Source organism: Myotis myotis, unplaced genomic scaffold (genome assembly GCF_014108235.1).
Source record: "Myotis myotis isolate mMyoMyo1 unplaced genomic scaffold, mMyoMyo1.p scaffold_m19_p_1, whole genome shotgun sequence".
In the NCBI taxonomy this organism is placed as follows: domain Eukaryota; kingdom Metazoa; phylum Chordata; class Mammalia; order Chiroptera; family Vespertilionidae; genus Myotis; species Myotis myotis.
In genome coordinates, this window is record NW_023416313.1 from 121821363 (window position 1) to 121839761 (window position 18399).

The 18399-nt window shown below is 35.9% G+C and overlaps 1 protein-coding gene across 32 annotated transcripts in view; it reads left to right on the top strand.

Annotated features, from left to right (window-relative positions):
* The window catches only part of PARD3 (par-3 family cell polarity regulator), an 814705-nt gene that overhangs the window by 458023 nt on the left and 338283 nt on the right, over nt 1–18399 (top strand). For all 32 annotated transcript variants that reach the window (XM_036350442.1, XM_036350547.1, XM_036350474.1 and 29 more), the window contains 3 exons: nt 342–481; nt 4320–4448; nt 6770–6808. In XM_036350442.1, coding sequence (XP_036206335.1) covers nt 342–481; nt 4320–4448; nt 6770–6808 — 308 coding nt within the window. The remainder of the gene's footprint in view (nt 1–341; nt 482–4319; nt 4449–6769; nt 6809–18399) is intronic.

The following is an 18399-nucleotide window of genomic DNA, read 5'->3' on the forward strand; positions in this document are numbered from 1 at the left end:
TAAGTTTATTTTCATAATCAAAGGTTTAGACCAATTTAATAACTTTCAGCAACCATATTTCTATATATGTATATTATCTTTAGTCAGTCTTTAGATAGATTCCAAGTTTTTCTCAAAATAATGAATTTTTCTATGTAAAGCATTTAAACCTTTCAGATTTTAGTCTATTTTGAAAAATCTGTTGCAACTTTTAAAATACTAGAAGACATGTAGGCACTGTGAAAGTTATAAAATGTTAAGTTGGTATAGAGAATAATAACAATTATTTTAAATGTATAATATACTTGTAAACTTTGACACATCTCATTTTTTTTTCCTTTCATTTTCTGCTATATATTTAGGTACAGAAGGCTTGGGATTCAGCATCACTTCCAGAGATGTAACAATAGGTGGCTCAGCTCCCATTTATGTGAAAAACATCCTCCCCAGGGGGGCTGCCATCCAAGATGGGAGACTAAAGGCAGGAGACCGCCTGGTAGAGGTGAGAGGCTTCCAAGTCAGAAGTTCCATAACTCTTAGAAGTTATTTTTTTTTAATATTTTTATAAAATATAAAACTTATATTTTAGCAGAAGTATGCATCACGAAACAATGCATTTATGCTTTACTTCTACATTGTCCCATTTTATTTGATAAGAAATACCTTTTTTGTTTAGTGTACTCAAGTTTTAGTAACCCAGACATTTGTTTTATGAGGTACCACAACATTTTGATATTATATAAGTACAATGCCTGTGAGGTTATATTCTAGATAGCTTTACATTTATGTCTGGCAATATAGAAATTCTGTCTACTTTGTAATCAGAACAGAGACAGTTGAAGTAAATGAAATGGTATATTTTAATGAGAGGAACAGGAAGTTTTTAAATGGCAGCATGGAAAATAAATTGAGACATAAAAATCAAATGTCAGAAGACAAAAACAGTTTTCAAATTTTCCTTTCTATGCCTTATGAGTTTCGGTTCATTGGTCTTTGGAAATATATTTGACTTCCATAAATATACAGAATTTCTGTTTATGTGAATGTTTGTGCATATGGAAATAAAGGGGATAAATAGTGAGTAAAAGTATACTTTATTTGCCATTTTTTCTTAGTATTTTCTTCAGAAAACATACTCTGTATTCTTTTTTTTAAAATTTTTTTTTATTGATTTTTTACAGAGAGGAAGGGAGAGAGATAGAGAGTTAGAAACATCGATGAGAGAGAATCATCGATCAGCTGCCTCCTGCACATCTCCTACTGGGGATATGCCCGCAACCCAGGTACATGCCCTTGACCGGAATCAAACCTGGGACCTCTCAGTCCGCAGGCCGACGCTCCATCCACTGAGCCAAACTGGTTTCGGCGTATGCTCTGTATTCTTAGCAGCAGATATTAAATAGTATTCAAATTCTAATGTTAACATTTTTACCTGGCATATTACCCCTTTTCCTGTATTTTCATACATTTTTAAATTTTATTTTATTTTTCTATGATCTTATATCCCCTGTATGCCCTCTACCACCTCTACCCATCCATCCCCCTTCACCCCTGCAATCACCACACTGTTGTCCATGTCCATGAGTTCTCTCTTATTTTTTTTTTCAGTCCCTCTCCCCGCTCCTCCCTCTTACTAGAGCTGTCTGCTTGCTCTCTGTGATTCTGTTTCTATTTTTCTTGGCAATTTAGTTTGCTCATTAAATGCCACATATGAGTGAAATCACATGGTACTTGTCTTTCACTGACTGGCTTATTTCACTTAGCATAGTGCTCTCTAGGTTCATCAATATTGTCACAAAGGATAACATTTTCTTCCTTTTTACAGCAGAGTAGTATTCCATTGTGTAAATGTACACAGATATTTTTTATACACTCATCTACTGATGGGTTTTGGGGGCTATTTCCAATTCTTGGCTCTTAAATAATGCTGCAATGTACATAGGGATGCATATATTCTTTCAAATCAGTGTTTTGGGTTTCTTTGGGTAAATTGTCAGAAGAGGAATCACTCGGTCATTTGAACTCTCCATATTTAACTGTCCTAAACATTTCTTGATTTTTTTCATGCCTACATTTTGTACCTAGATTACTTAAATCTTAAGCTCTTATTCTTTTTTTTCTCATTCACATGACACTATATTTTAAACAGACATTGATAGAAGAGGCTAAATAAAAGGAAAGGTTTGAGTACAAATTATATTTAAGGTGTTTTTTATAAAAGGGACCACTTATCCTTGGTATATAAATTGTGTAGAATTGATCACTGAACAACGCAGTCGAAAATCTGAGTATAACTTCTTTTTTAATTTAATTTCTTATTGTTTGAAGTATTACATATGTCTTCTTTTTCCCCATTGACCTCTCCCACCCCCCAGCACATGCCCTCACCCTCCTACTGTCTGTGTCCATTTTATAACCAATGAGTATAACCAATGAGTAGGTGAGTTTTCCCCCATAAACTCACCTACTGGTATTCTACTGTTGTTCAGAGCCTTACCAATAGCATAAACAGTTGATTAACACATATTTAACATTATATGCATTATATACTGTATTCTTACAATAAAGTAAGCTAGACAAAATAAAATGTTATTGGGAAAATCATAAGGAATTGAAAATACATTTATAGTACTGTACTTATTTATTGAAAAAAATATCTGTAAGTGGCTCTGTGTAGTTTAAACCCATGTTGTTCAAGGGTCAACTAGAATATTATTTTTAGTCTGTATTTGTAGATTGTTTTATTTAGTAAGAATCTCAGCTGGGACTTGAATCTTTGCCTCTAAGTTCAAAAAAAAAAAAAAATATTATCTGTCCTTCTTTCCCAGACCTCTTCCTCTCCCTGAATTTGTCCCCGTGTAACCTTCTTTCTTTCTAAAGGTCCTTATTTGATTTTTGAGTCTCTCTTTCATCACATAATTGCTCTACTGTTTCCACATTACAAAGACTATTTTTTTATTTTTTTTTTATTTTTAGCAATGGGAAGGCCTGCAACCTGTATTTTTTCTGAGTTAGGTTTTATTTTTTATAGCTATTAGCATTCTCTTAAAATTGAAACTACATTTCACATGTTTTAAATCTAATTGTTTAGTATCTATACAATATCAGTAATTCTGTGGGTTTTTATGAGTATCTGGATATCTGGAAGCATATAGAAAAATTATCAAAGATGTTTTTATTACTTAGAAATTTTTTGCTTCCTTTTAACCTATTATTACTTATCTATTTCTTGCAATCCCTTAGTAGTATATTGAACTATATACAGGTAAGATGGTTTTTAATAGAGGGGAAAGGTTCCAAAACATAGTCTAATTACAGGAAGATTTCGGTATTACAATTTAAATAATATACTTAATTGGCTTGGACAAAATACTATTTTTGTGTAAGAAAATGAGATATAGTACTTTTATTTTTTTTTAATAAATTTTATTGATTTTTTACAGAAAGGAGGGAGAGGGATAGAGCGTTAGAAACATCGATCAGCTGCCTCCTGCTCACCCCCTACTGGGGATGTGCCCGCAGCCAAGGTACATGCCCTTTACCGGAATCGAACCTGGGACCCTTCAGTCTGCAGGCCGACGCTCTATCCACTGAGCCAAACCGGTTAGGGCAGAGATATAGTACTTTTAAAAAGCAAAATTCCACTCTCATTTCTGTTAAATACATAGTGCTTTCTGATAATGTTATTATACTTCCTACAAAATAAAAATGATGTAATTCTCAGGACTTGGCTGTTTTAAATCTTTTTGTTTTGGTAGAATTTTCTTAAAACATTGAAGAATATTGAGGTGAAATATTGCTATTCCTCCAAAATTATCTCCAGGATTATTTTGTGGAGATTCTTCTTTAATGTTAGCCTTTTAGGGATGAAAAAGTTTATCTTCATAGTTGTTAGTAGAATTACATTGAAAGTTAAAATATTTTTGCTCAAAATATTTTTGAGTGTGTTTTTACTGCCCCCTATAAAAGATACAACTTTTATTTTGGTATAAGAAAACCTATGCTACACAGGCCAACAAGATATCTCAGTTCACAGCCAGGAAGTTTTGTGTTAACTTGACATGTTATATAATTTGTTTATTACTTGTTAATGCTCTGGTGGCTGTAGCTTTTGATTTTTTGATAAGCACTGAAAGATTTACTACTTCATGTCTCACTTCTAGAAACCTGATCTGCATTTCTATATTAGCACAACAGCCTGGTGGTTATCAGATTATGCAGAATTTTACCATGAAATGAGTTATGTTTTATAGCAGATATGATCAGTTCTACAATGTGTGTCTTTTCTTCTGTTATCTGTTTGCACAGGATTACAGCTGAAAACTTTTTGTTTGTTTTAGGTAAATGGAGTAGATTTAGCAGGCAAATCCCAAGAGGAAGTTGTTTCCCTGTTGAGAAGCACCAAGATGGAAGGGACAGTGAGCCTTCTGGTCTTTCGCCAAGAAGATGCCTTCCACCCAAGGGAACTGGTGTGTAAATTTAGAGCACGTGAAAGATTTCTGATGCACATGAGCCAGGGTTGGTCTGGGCTACCTACCTGACGACCAATGTTTATTGGGATATTTTCCTAGTAGTTTCTATATTTTATATGTCTTTCAACCTTACAGGCATTCTTTTCTCAAATTTCTTCAGGTCTGGAAATAGATATCTACAATGTTGAGTGCAGGGTTATTTAAAAATCAGATTGCAGGGATATTTTCTAGGACAGCAAATGCTTATTACTGAATAATTTCTGATGGCCTGATTGAATACAGAGATGTTGATTATTTCATTACTGTCACTTCAAAGGCTCTTGTTGAAAGTTTGCTGTGTTCTCTACTACCTATGACAAACCTTCAGATTTCAGATTTCCATGGAAGCAAATAAAGATGCTTGCTTCTTGTAAGAAAAGGAATACCTTTAAAATATTGTTATTGAAAATAAAAAGACTTGAGTGTCAGTAAGCCCCATGACCATTAGTTACTAACATAAACATTATTGCAAATAACATAAATCAAATGAAAAAACTTTTTTTGCAAACTGTTTCAGTTTTTATGCATATATCAACACATCTAAATATTAAATAAGAGTATTTATGTAGTATTGGTGAAAAGGAAATATGTATATTAAGTTAGCATAGTTCTAAGTGTTTCTCTGCAATAAGGGCAAAGTTTACTTATATATAAAAACAACATAATTGGAGGAATCACCTTTACTTTTGATGTGGTGAAAATTGTTTTACTTCATGTACAAATGGTATTTTAAATATTCTAGCTGGATCATTTTACAACATTTGACATCTCTTTCAGATAGCTTTATAGCTTTGTCTAAAAAATAATTCATATTACCACAAAATACTGGCTCTTCCACAAAATACCGGCTCTTCCATAGAATACTGACTTCTGCGCATGGGCCACAAAGTTTCAGTCGCACTGTACATGCATGCCTGCACGTGGTATTTTGTGGAAGAGCCACACTGAAGGTGACAGAGCTGCATGTGGCTCGCGAGCCGTGGTTTGCCGACCACGGTCTTAAGCTAATACTTCAAGTATGGATGTGCCATGGTGAATAAAATGTCCCTTTTATTATAAGTCAGATAAATTTTAGTTATAAAAATGTCCCATCTCATGGTTACTAACAGATCCAAAATTTTTTGTGATTTTGTGGAAATTTCAGTTTTAATAAAACTGAAAAGTGAGCACTTTTGTTTTAAGTAGGTTTTGGAAAAATTTCTATTTTAAAATGTTTAATGCATTACTCTTTCCCCCACACTGTAATCTAATTTTGTGCTTAAAATGCCACCTGATCCTAAATCTGGAGATGTCTTTATTAAGTTGTAAATTTGCATTTAAAGCAAAACTAAGATTTAGATATGATTTGATGAAGCTTTAATTCTTACTCAGTATGTGAGTTTGGGTAATAGCATTATTAGATTGCCAAAGCTTGCACACACTCTTAAGCAGCCTTTCAAGAGTTAGTGCCAACATACAGTCAGCTTAAGGTTATTGAGGTTCTTCTTGTCCAATTTTGATATTACATGCTTCTGTTTTCCCCTTCTGCTACCTACTTTTTTTTTCTTGGTTATTTAATTTATTGCCTTTGAGCGTTTCATTAAGGAGTGAGCCAGTAGGCCGTCAGTCTGTTACTAATGTTGCATCTGCTTGTCAAGATTTAGAAGAATAAAATTCTGAAAACTTAAAGGGTGCATTTAAAATGATCTTTTAATCCAATGCCCAAACTCTTCCTTGGTTTGGGGTGTCTGTGTATAAATTCTGTGTCTACAATGAAATACTTTTATCAATATGTAGATTTTAAATTAACCTTGTAACTGTGTAATTAAAGCTACTCTGTAATATATGAAATAAATCACATTTAAAACATATGTTATATTTTAAAGTATAATACTTTTGGTTCACACTGTTATTATCTGATCTAGCTATCAAGTTATCATATAACATAACTTATCTTTAGTTGGAAAAATTAAAAATAAATTAGAAATAGTGCTATGAATAGAAGAGCTGCTTGGTGAGATTTGATTTTCTTTCTCTACTAAATTGATGATGTACTGTGAATGAGCAATTAAAAACATACATCTAGAAAAACGTAAAACACACACCCACACAAGATAACATAAGCATCCCAGTGAAAGTTTGGAAGACAGAGTAATACATCATCCAAAATATAATCACACTCTATTTATTTTGTGGATTTTAAAAACCAGTATAATTTCCTTTCAAGTAAACCTTGTGTCCCTTTGTGTTGAAGATGGCTTTGGTCAGTCTGTATTTATGTTTTTCTTCAATTCTTCTAGAATGCAGAGCCAAGCCAGATGCAGATTCCAAAAGAAACGGTAAGAGCTTTGTCTTTTTCAGGATGCAGAGATGTTTGAAAGATAAGTAGCACTAACTTCTTACTAATTAAGTAAATATGAAGTTAACTTGTCCTCCCTTTTCCTGGCACATATAGAGATTACCTAAGTTTATTAAATTGCAAAGTGGTATTGTCTTAAGGTGACTTACTGTTATTATCCCCAATATAGAATATTTCATGCTTATTTTTGGTTAGACAAAAAAGGGAGATAGATTAGATTAGTTTTCTATTAACTGCATAAGAGAGACCAAAAGTTGGTGAGTCTGGTAGTTTGACATATATGTGAAGAACTTCATGAGTTGTGAAATGCTATAAGTGGCTACAAAGTGAAAAAAACAAAAACAAAACAAAACTTGATTCAGACACAGACAAAATAGGGAGGACTAAAAGCACAATAAAAATGTGTCGTAATCAGGAAAAATAAAATGTCAGTAATTAGGCTAAATACAGAGGTATTTTAGTATAAATGATATTAGCCTATTATAAAGGGGTAACTTAATAAAAGTAAGTATTCCCAACATGGATTAAAATGCAAATCTAGTTGTGTTCTGTTTAGAAAACAAATCCTAATAGATACAGACTTGAAATCCTATCTAATAATAGAGAAACATGGTAATTAACTGTAACTTCGCTACCCTTCCCATTGGCTAATCAGCAAGATATGCAAATTAAATGCCAACTAAGATGGCGGCCGGCAGCCAGGCAACTGAAGCAAACAGGAGGCTTGCTTGCTCCAGTGATAGAGGAAGCTAAAGTTCCCCGCCTGCTGCTGCCGGCCTCTGAGCTTGCACTCTAAGCAACTATGTTGCAATTATAGAAGCTAAACAATCCCCAGAAACCTGCTTTCAGCCTTCAGAACTGGAGCGAGTAGGACCGCAACAGTGTTACAATTATAGAACCCAAACAAACCCAGATACCTGCTTTCAGCAGCCGAGGTCTCAGAGCTGGAGATGAGCCTCAGAGCTAAAGCCGGCTCTCAGCTCCAGTGACAGGCATAGAAGGTAAATAAATCCTAGAATAAAAAAAAAAAGAAAAAAAGGAGGGGTTTGGAGCTTCAGTCACCCGCCAGCCTGAAAACGGCCCTCAGCCCCTCACCCAGACTGGCTAGGCACCCCAGAGGGGCCCCCATTCTGAAGGGGCTGCAAACAGCTATCATCCCCTCACCCAGAAAGGCCAAGTACCCAAGCGGGACCCCCACCCTGATCCGGGACACCCTTCAGGGCAAACCATCCGGCTCCCACCCATGCACCAGGCCTCTATCCTATATAGTAAAAGGCTAATATGCAAACTGACCCTAACAGCAGAAGGACTGGGATGACTGGTCACTATGACACACACTTACCACCAGGGACCAGACACTCAATGCAGAAACTGCCCCCTGGTGGTCAGGGTGCTCTCACATGGGTGGAGCTCTGCTCAGCCACAAGCAAGGCTGATGGATTCCAGTACAGCGGTGGTGGTGGGAGCCTCGCCTGCCTCCTCAGCAGCGCTAAGGATGTCCGACTGAAGTTTAGGCCTGCTCCCGTCCCCGCTGGCAAGTGGACATCCCCCGAGGGCTGCCAGGCTGCCAGTGGGATGTCTGATTGCCAGTTTAGGCCTAATCCCCTGGGGAGCAGGCCTAAGCCAGCAGGTGGTCATTCCCTGAGGGGTCCCAGACAGCGAGAGGGCACAGGCTGGGCTGAGGGACCCCCCCCCCCCCGAAGTGCACAAATTTTTGTGCACCGGGCCTCTAGTAAAGAAATAAGTTGAATTCTACCAGACAGTACTAACACAGTGAAAGTAAGACATGCCATATGAGTTCTGAAATTTTTTTAGCATGGATGCCCTGCATGGGGCAAAAAAGAAAAGGTGTTTATGTTGATATATAATGTCATTTGGTAACATTCTAACAGTTAGGGCCTTTTATACATCAAACAACATAGCACAAAACATATCATTCCCAAACTCTGGTAAGGAGAAAGAAAATTTAACAAAACCATATCCACATGGTGATGCTAATACATATTTTCAAAAATTGTCATATTAGGTAGACCCAAAATGGTAGGGATATGAAGAATTTGAATAACATAATTAGGTTTGATTTTCTTTACAGATTCATAAATACGCAAATTTGAACCTAATAAGCAAACAAACAAAATATATAAAACCTATGTAATATTTTAAAGTACAGTGCTTGTGGTTCACACTATTATTATCTGTTCTAGCTGTCAAGTTATAACATAACTTATAACTTAGATTTAGTTGGAAAAATTAAGAATAAATTAGAAACAGTGCTCAAAGATTTCATAATTACAAAGATGGATGACAAATCAGACCTCAGAGGAAAATCAGTAAACAACCATAATAATATTATACATTCATAAGTATAGGTTGTAGAAAATTCATAGTCTTAATTTTTTAATTCTAAAATCAATAGATCAGTGACAGCTAATCAGAATCATGGTGGTGTGTGTGTATGTGTATGTATGTGTATTTGGTGGGGTTGGTTGAAAGGTAAGGGAAATTGAACAGATTGATTCTAAAGAATAAAGTGGGCACAAGAGTGATGTTTATACTATTTTAAAATGATGACAAAAAGTACTCTAAAACTAAAATACTTATTAGTGACTAGAGTCCCAGTACACAAAATTAGTGCATGGGGGCGAGGGGGAAGAATTGCCCCTCAGCCCAGCTTGCACCCTCTCCAATCTTGGACCCCTTTGGGGATGTCTGACTACCGGTTTAGGGATCAGGTCTGAACCGGCAGTCGGACATCCCTCTCGCAATCCAGGACCACTGGCTCCTAACCACTCACCTGCCTGCCTGCCTAATGCCCCCAACAGCCCTCCCCTGCCAGCCTGGTTGCCCCCAACTGCCTTCCGCTACAGTCCTGGACACTCCCAACTGCCCTCCCCTGCAGGCCTGGTCGTCCACAACTGCCCTCTTCTGCAGGCCTGGTCACCCCCACTGCCCTCCCCTACAGGCCAGTTCACCCCCAACTGCCCTCCCCTGCCAGCCGGATCTCGCCCCCGAGTGCTTCTGCCTCGGCCCCCACCACCATGCCTTTGTCTGGAAGGAAGTAGGACATCCGGAAGATGGCCGGTTGATGTGGTCTAATTAGCATATTATCCTTTTATTAGATTATGTAGGATAGGATTGCTTAAAGGGGGGGGGGGCATTTTTCAGCAGGAGGAGTTGCCTTTATCAGACAAAAATACATAACCCCTATATCAGAACTGATAGCCAGCCATATGCACTATCCTGCCAAACTGGTTATTAAAAAATTGAACCGCTTTCTTACACCTTACACCAAACAGCTGTTGCCCTTCAACCCCTCCTCAGCCCCCACCTTAGGTTCTGCCTTCGCAGTTCACCCAGATTAGGTTCTGATTGGTCAGCTTCTATGCCAGTCAGTGTCAAAAGCTCTGCCTCCTAGACAGCTATTGGCTCCTCACACTTCACCCAGATTTGGTTCTGATTGGTCGGTTTCTATACCCGTCAGTATCAAAAGCTCCGCCTCCTAGACAGCCATTGGCTCCTCTGGGAAATCCAGAACGGCCCCACTGACAACTGTCTCCCTTTCCGGGCCTATCTCTGGGCCTGATCCGCAGCCTCCGCAGCAGCTGCGGATCAGGCCCTTGCCGCTCTTGCCGTGCCCACCTCGCACCCTCCCACTTACCTGCTGGCCACCAGCCTTGCCATGATAGGAGCCTGTGGGCCACAGGGGAGGGAATGAGAGGTGCTCCATGCACTTCCTTGTGACCATTTGTTTGTTCATTTTGGTCGTTACGGCCATTGGCTTTTTATTATATAGATGATAGAAATAGACCTGCTGTGTAGATGTATGTTAAGAGTGGCATTTCAAAATAGTGGTAAGGTATGGTTTTTTTAATGTTTAAAACAATTAATTCGCCATTCAATTTAAAAAGTTAGATTTCTTTTTTTCTCACCATACAGTAAAATAAATCCCAGTTGATTCTGAAATTAAACCTAAAAAAGTACCAAAACATTTTAAGATAAAATATGTGAAAATCTTTTTGTTAACTTTGGAGGAAGAATGCTGTGCAAGCATGAAGAAGCCAATGTCCTTAGATAATAAATGCATGGTAGATTATTTGTGTATGAGTGTGTGCATTTGAATACTTCTCTATAGCAATAACCAAACCATGAATCAGTTTCAAAATAAATGCTACATGGGGGCAGTATTTCCTAGTGTGATCCCTGGGTAGAGGACACTCTTTGTTGTTAGAATCTTGATATCATAGAAATTTCTGGAAAACAGAATGACTTCAGACATAAAGTACATCTGTTAATGCTTAAGAGAGTTTGAGATAGGACATGATGCTGTAAGCAATAAAGATAGGTAGGTCATTGCTAGTGAGGGCATTGGTGATTAGCCCAGAACTTTTCAATCACTAAGGGGTAGCAGCAGCATGGACTTTTAATGTGGTATTTATTCCTTTGAGAATCTCAGGGTCCATTCTAATCCATTCCTCACCCATAAGCCCTATGTATTCATGAGAGCATGCCAGAGATAATGACAATCAGTCACCTAAACAGAAGTAGTACTATACATATGCTTGTTGCCTGGGATTCCCAATTACAAATATAATTTTTTTTTTTTCTGAGGAGAGTTTTCCAAGTAAATTAAAAAAGCATAGAGTCTTTTTTCAAATGTTTTCTTTTCAAAATGCGTCCTCATATTTTTGACTTTGTTTCTCTCTTGCTCTGGATGGAGTACCATTTTGGGTTGTGAAAGGCTTTCTATTAAAATTTTAATTTAGCAAACTGGCTTCCAGGGCCTCTCCCACTCTTTATACCATGTGATGACTAACCATTAAATTAATTTAAGTCTTGAAATTCTCTGCTATTATTTAAACTGTCATGTTATTGTAAGCACCTTGAGAACAGTTATGTTTTAAAGTTCAATTAGTTTGTTGACTGATTTTTCACCATGATCCATAACTGATTTAGTCTGAGAAATTAATAAAAGCACTAAGGTTGATGATTAGGGTAATTGCATAATAGTAGCTAATATACATTTTGTGTTTTTGTGATATAAATTTCCAATTACATTATTGAAATACTGTATTAATTAATGAGAGTGGGGAATCAGAAACTCTGGTTTTAGGTTACTGAATTCAGAATGGGACAGAATGCTGAATTACTCAGCGAAGTCTCAAGGTCACTTGTTCCACGTCATGAACAAACTCTTTGCCTTTGCAAAGTTCATTCACTTGATATAGGACACTCTTATGTGAATGTCCAACTTGGATAAGATATTCATGGATATATTAGAGCTCTCCAGATAAACAAAACCAATAGGATATGTATATATAAAGAAATATATTTAATCTAATGAATTGGCTTGTGTAATTGTGGATGCCAGCAAGGCTCAAGACCTAGGAGAGCCCTGTTCCAGTTCTATTCCAAAGGCTGGCAGGCTTTAACCCAGGAGAACCAGTGGTACATATGAAGAACAAAGTCAGTCTGTTTGTCAATTCCCCTTTGCTCTGAGAGGCCTTTTTGTTCTTCTGCTCAGGCCTTTAACTGATTGGATGAGGTCCACCTACATTGTGGAGGACAATCTGTTTTATTCAAAGTTTACCAATTTAAATATTTAATCTCATTCATAAATACCCTCCAAATTGATACCTAAAATTAACATTAGAATGAGGTAGTGAAGTTACCTGTTGGCTCAGGCCTTCACTTCCCAAAATGTCACTTTCTTCCTGGTCTAATGCAAACCTGCCTAGTAAGTAAGCCCTCCAAGAACTCAATAAGATCCAGGTAAGAATATAATTGTATGTTAAACAAATTCAGGGCTATTGGATTAAAGTAGAGCTTTAGAAAATATTACAGCTTAGAGATGATACCAGACCATAGAAATAAGATATGTTTATTTCATGGTTAAATATCATGTCAAAATGAATTCTAGAAAGAGTTAGTGGGTTCTTCTTACAGAAACTGTAGGGATTTATTGGGGAATTTTGGGGAACCTTCCTGAAAATCAGAAGGCTCCTTGATAAGCTAACTTCAGAAGGTATGAATAGACTTGATTTAGAAATTTAATGAGCAAGGCAATAAGCATTGTCATTAATAGTTTCAGTTGACTAATGGTTGTGGTAGAACAAGTAAATACTACCAAATTGACCCCCCCACCCCCCGTAAATTGAGAAAACAATTGAAGAAATTAAGAAATAAATTCCATTTGGAGTAGCATAGAAAAGAGTAAAATACATAGTTAGGAATAAATTTACCCAAGGAGGTAAAAGATCTAGATGCTGAAAATTATAAGACAATATTGAAAGAAGTTGAAGACACAAACAAATGGAAAGATAGTCCATATTCATGGATTTGAAAAATTAGTATTGTTAAAATGTTTGTTTTACCCATATGATAATACAGAATCATTGCAATCTCTATCATTTCAATGGCATTTTTCACAGAAATAGGAAAAAAAAAAATCCTAAAATGTACATGGAACTACAAAAAATCCCAAATAGCCAAAGCAAAGAACAGCAAAGTTGGAGGCACACATTATCTCATTTCAGACTATATTATAAAGCTATAGTAATAAAAACAGTATGGTATTAACATAAAAAGAGACACAGAGATCAAGGAAACAGAATAGAGAGCTGAGAAACACGTGCATATATGGTCAATTAATTGACAAAAGAACAGTGGGGAAAAACAGTCTCTTCACTAAATGATGTTGGGAAAATTTGATTGCTGCATGCAAAAGAATGAATTTGGCCACCGATTTCACATTATATACAAAATTCAACTCAAAGTGGATTAAAGATTTGAATGTAAGACTTGAATCCATAAAACTCCTAGAAGAAAACTTTTGGGGTAAACTTCTTGACATCAGTCTTAGCAATGTATTTTTTGTTGTTTTTTTGGATTAGATACCAAAAGCAAAGGCAACAAAAGAAAAAAATAAACAAGTGGGACTAAATTAAATATAAAAGCTCTGCACAGCAAAGGAAACAATGAACAGAATAAAAGGCAATCTGTGGAGTGTGAGAAAATATTTGCAAATCATGTATCTGGTAGGAGGTTAATATCTAAAATGTATAAAGAACTCATACAACTCATTAGCCAAAAAAAATAATCTGGTGAAAAATTGGGCAGAGTGATCTGAATACAATTTTTCCCAAAAAAGACATACTAATGGCCACCAGGTTAAGAAGGGGTACCCAGCTAATCAAAGCCACAAGATTTCATCTTATATCTGTTAGAAGAATGTCTTGTCAAAAAGATAAGAGATAATGTGTTGGTGACCATCTGTAGAAAAGAGAATCCTTGTTTACTGTTTGAAGAAATGTAAGTTCATGCGCCCCTCCCCCCTGAAATGTGTGCACTCTCTAACAACTGATAGCTTAATTTTGAAAATGAAATGTACTTTAATAAACACTGCCTTTATAATTATTCAAAGTTATGCATACATTTTTTTGGGGACATCCTATATATCCAGAGGAAATGAAATCAGGATCTTGAAGAGAAAGCTGCACTCCCATTTTTGTTGCAGCATTATTCACTATAGGCAAGTTATGGATAGACTTAACTGTACATCAATGGATGAATTGTTAAAAAAAGATATGATATGTGTGTGTGGAATATTACACAAAATGAAATATTATTCAGCCATGAAAAAGATGGACATCCTACCATTCGCAACAACATGAATCTACCTTAAGGGTGTTAGGCTAAGTGAAATAAGTCAGAGAGAGAAAGACAAATACTGTTTGATACATGTATAACTTACATATGGAATCTAAAAAGCCAAACTCATAGAAACAGAGAATACAATGGTGGTTCCCAGGGCGTGGGGGTTGGAGGGAAAGGGGATATGTTGGCCAAAGAGAATAAACTTATAAGATGAATAAGCTCTGGACAGTTCATTTATAGCGTAATGATTATAATTACAAATACTGGAATATATAGGGTGTCCCCAAAAATGTATACTCACATTTTAATAATTATAAAGGCAGTGGTTATTAAAATACATTTCATTTTCAAAATTGAGCTATCAGCTGTTAAAGTGTGTATGCTTGCTAAAATATAGTTCTTGCTAAAAAATAGTTCCTAAATATTCTTACCCCAAAAAAGAAATGATAGTTATGTGATGTTGGAGGTGATAGCTAATGCTATGGTGGTAATTTTTCAATATATAAGTTTATGAAATCAGCATGTTGTATACTTTAAAGTAACACAATGTCAATTATATTTCAATAAAGCTGGGGATGAGGAGAAAATAGATGAGCCAGACAAAGCAAATGGGGAACCTAATAGGGAAATTAATTGTGAGTCATTACATCTTTACTGAAAATTTGTACAAATTCTTTGAGATAAACCCCTCATCAAACATTTCTTTAGGCTTATAATGTAAATTAACTTTGATATTCTAGAGAACATAGATGAAAGTGTACAAAACTTTATAATTTGAGATTTTGTTGAAAATTTATACTATCATACACTAAATATGTTGACTTTAAGGTTTGTTTTTGAGCATCCAATGTTGCTATTGTCACAAAGAATTTTATAAAATGTGCTATTTCTAGTGTTTTAAATGCTCAAACTTATATTAAGCTTATGAAGTAATTAGATAAATGTAATTCAAATGATTCAAACTTATTTAAAAAACTTTTTGCAAAATATGAATATATTAATATTTTCATGATATTAAAAAATTCTAATGACTTCATATAGTGGTCTGTCAATGTTTAAGGATTTCATTTGAAATTGCTTATTATTACTATAGTTACACTAGAGGCCCAGTGCATGAAAATTCATGCCGGCCTGCCCCCTCTCACAGTCCAGGAGCCCTCAGGGACAGGAGGTGACCCTGTGATCAGGGGAAGGTGACGCCCCCATCACACCTCTGCTGCTGCCACTGTCGGTAGTGCAAGCCTCAGCCCTGGTTACCTGAGCTTTGGGTGGCCCTGGGTGGCTGGGCAGCTGCTATCTGAGGCTTGCCTATGCCTCGGGCCGGCCCTGGGCAGCTGGGGGTCTGAGAGCAGGTCCGGCCACACTGTGCACCTGCCGAGCCCTCCCCCACTCCCGCCCCTCCCCCCGGCTGGCCTGAAAGGACTGGGGGACTCTGGCAGGGCTGAGGGGTCTGGGTGCTGCCATCTTGTGGCTATGGGCGCCCCATCTTTGTGATGGTGTGACAGTTAATTTGCATATTCCCTCTTTATTAGATAGGATAAGGATTGCTTAATGTATGGTATATTTCTTTTTGGGAAATATATCTTAGTTCTTTTTTATTGTCTTTTTGTGGCATAGTGACAAAATTAATATCTCTAAAATTTAGTGGTTCTTTTCGCTATTGAACTCAGATTATTTTAAAGATTATGTTGGTAGTAATATCTGATTTAAAAATAACTATATTAGATACAGAAAAACTATTCTGAATAATTTAGTAGGTATAATTGTTATTCTGATATTTCAGAAGTTTCCAAAAAGTTTTAGAATTGTCCAAAGATCTTCAGCATACCCTTCACCTACTTTCCTCAATTGTTAATTTCTCATTTTTGATATATAACTTTCTTCTATTCCTCCCTCCCCTGCTTTTTCCTATTTTTGATATATAATTTTCTTCGATTCCTCCCTTTCCCACTTTTATATTTTGTAATAACATGCAGAAATGAATGAATGAATGTTTGAATGAATGCATAAGCATTAAAATCTTGTTCAGATTCCAGTTTAAGATCACACATGGGACTTAATCATGTCTCCTTGGTCTCCCTTAATCTGAAACATATCTTTAGTTTATATTTGGTTTTCAGTTTTGAAGAGCAAGTTACTTTGAGAATGGCCCTCAGTTTCGGTTTGTGTGACATTTCTTTGAATGGATAAGAATTTTTTCTGGCTTAATATTACAGATCAATAATTGTATGAATCATTTATTTTTCAGTATTTGTATTATCAAGGAACACATTTCTAAATTCTTTAGATTTTACACCCACTATTTGAATTAGAAAAGAGCACAATAATGCCAGATGTGACATTGTTAACTTTGTCAATAGGATAATTGACCCTAAAATATCATCACAAATAACATGCATAAACATTCATTTCACATATAGGATAAACTAAAATATTTAACATTTGGGAGTAAATATGACTGGAGGGGTTTTTTTTATGCAAAACATATAAATGACCTCTCTATATTTTTTTTTTAAATATATTTTATTGATTTTTTACAGAGAGGAAGGGAGAGAGATAGAGAGTTAGAAACATCGATGAGAGAGAAACATCGATCAGCTGCCTCCTGCACATCTCCTACCGGTGATATGCCCGCAACCCAGGTACATGCCCTTGACCGGAATTGAACCTGGGACCCCTCAGTCCGCAGGCCGACGCTCTATCCACTGAGCCAAACCGGTTTCGGCTAAATGACCTCTATATTTAATTATAAAAATTATCTTCTTAAAAACAGAAATGTTTACTATTTATGATAACAACATATTTCATTTTTGTATGTTGAATGAATTCTCCCTTTCACTTTTATAAGAACTTTTGTGAGGTGTGAGAATGTGATGGTAGCCACTATGGTGTAATTGTTTTGTAAGTCAGTGTTTCCCTTCTCAGCACGAGCCCCTGCCCATTTCCTTCTCTCCCACACTGTGTTTTTGAAGGAGTATTAAAGAATGGTACAGAACGGGGGTTCTATAATACACAAAAGTAATGTATATTGATGGTAGAAAATTAGGTCAAGCAGAGAAAAATATCAATCAATCACCTGCAATTACGTGACTTCAGTGCCACCATTTTGATGTGCATTTTAAAAAATGATTTTCTTCTTTACCTATGTAAGTAATATATATCATATCCTAGGCATATGTCATGTAGCTTATAAATGTTATGTCCTAGGCAGAATGAAAGACTGATATATCCCTTCCTCATGCAACTTTGACTGATAGGAAAAGACAGACACTGAACAATTTATAAGAATAGGATATCAAGGCTGATAGTGAGTGTGAAGTACTGGAAATTATGATAGTCCACAGGGTAAAACCCAATTTCTTAGTTATAGATGTTTTTGTCTCACTAAATGTTTTTAAAGAACACTTTAAAAGTTGAATGGTATTCCATTGTGTAGGTGTATCTTAATCCACTTGATATCATACATGTAGCTTATTTTCAATTTTTAGCTATTGTGATTATAGCAGTGTCCACCCTAACAGTTAAATCTTTTTTCCTGACCACAATTAGCTTTTTAATGATATATTATTAAAAGTTATATTTCTGGGTTAAGCAATAAGCATTGTCAAATTGGCTTCCATATATAGTGTAACTTTATATTTTCACTAGCAGTGAAAGCAGTGAAGAACATTCCCATTTACCACACCTTCTGAATTCTTGAATATCATTACTTAAAATAACTTATTTTTTTAGCAATTTGATAACTTTCATTGATTGTGTGTCTTGTTGCAAGTAAGATTGAACCTTTTAGTTATTTTTTGGTCCACTCATCTTTAATGAATTTCTCATCCATATCTTTTTCCTATTTTTTTGTGGGAATGTTCACATGTTGTTATTAATTTATCGTGAACTATGCAGTAAAAATATTAACTCTTAATT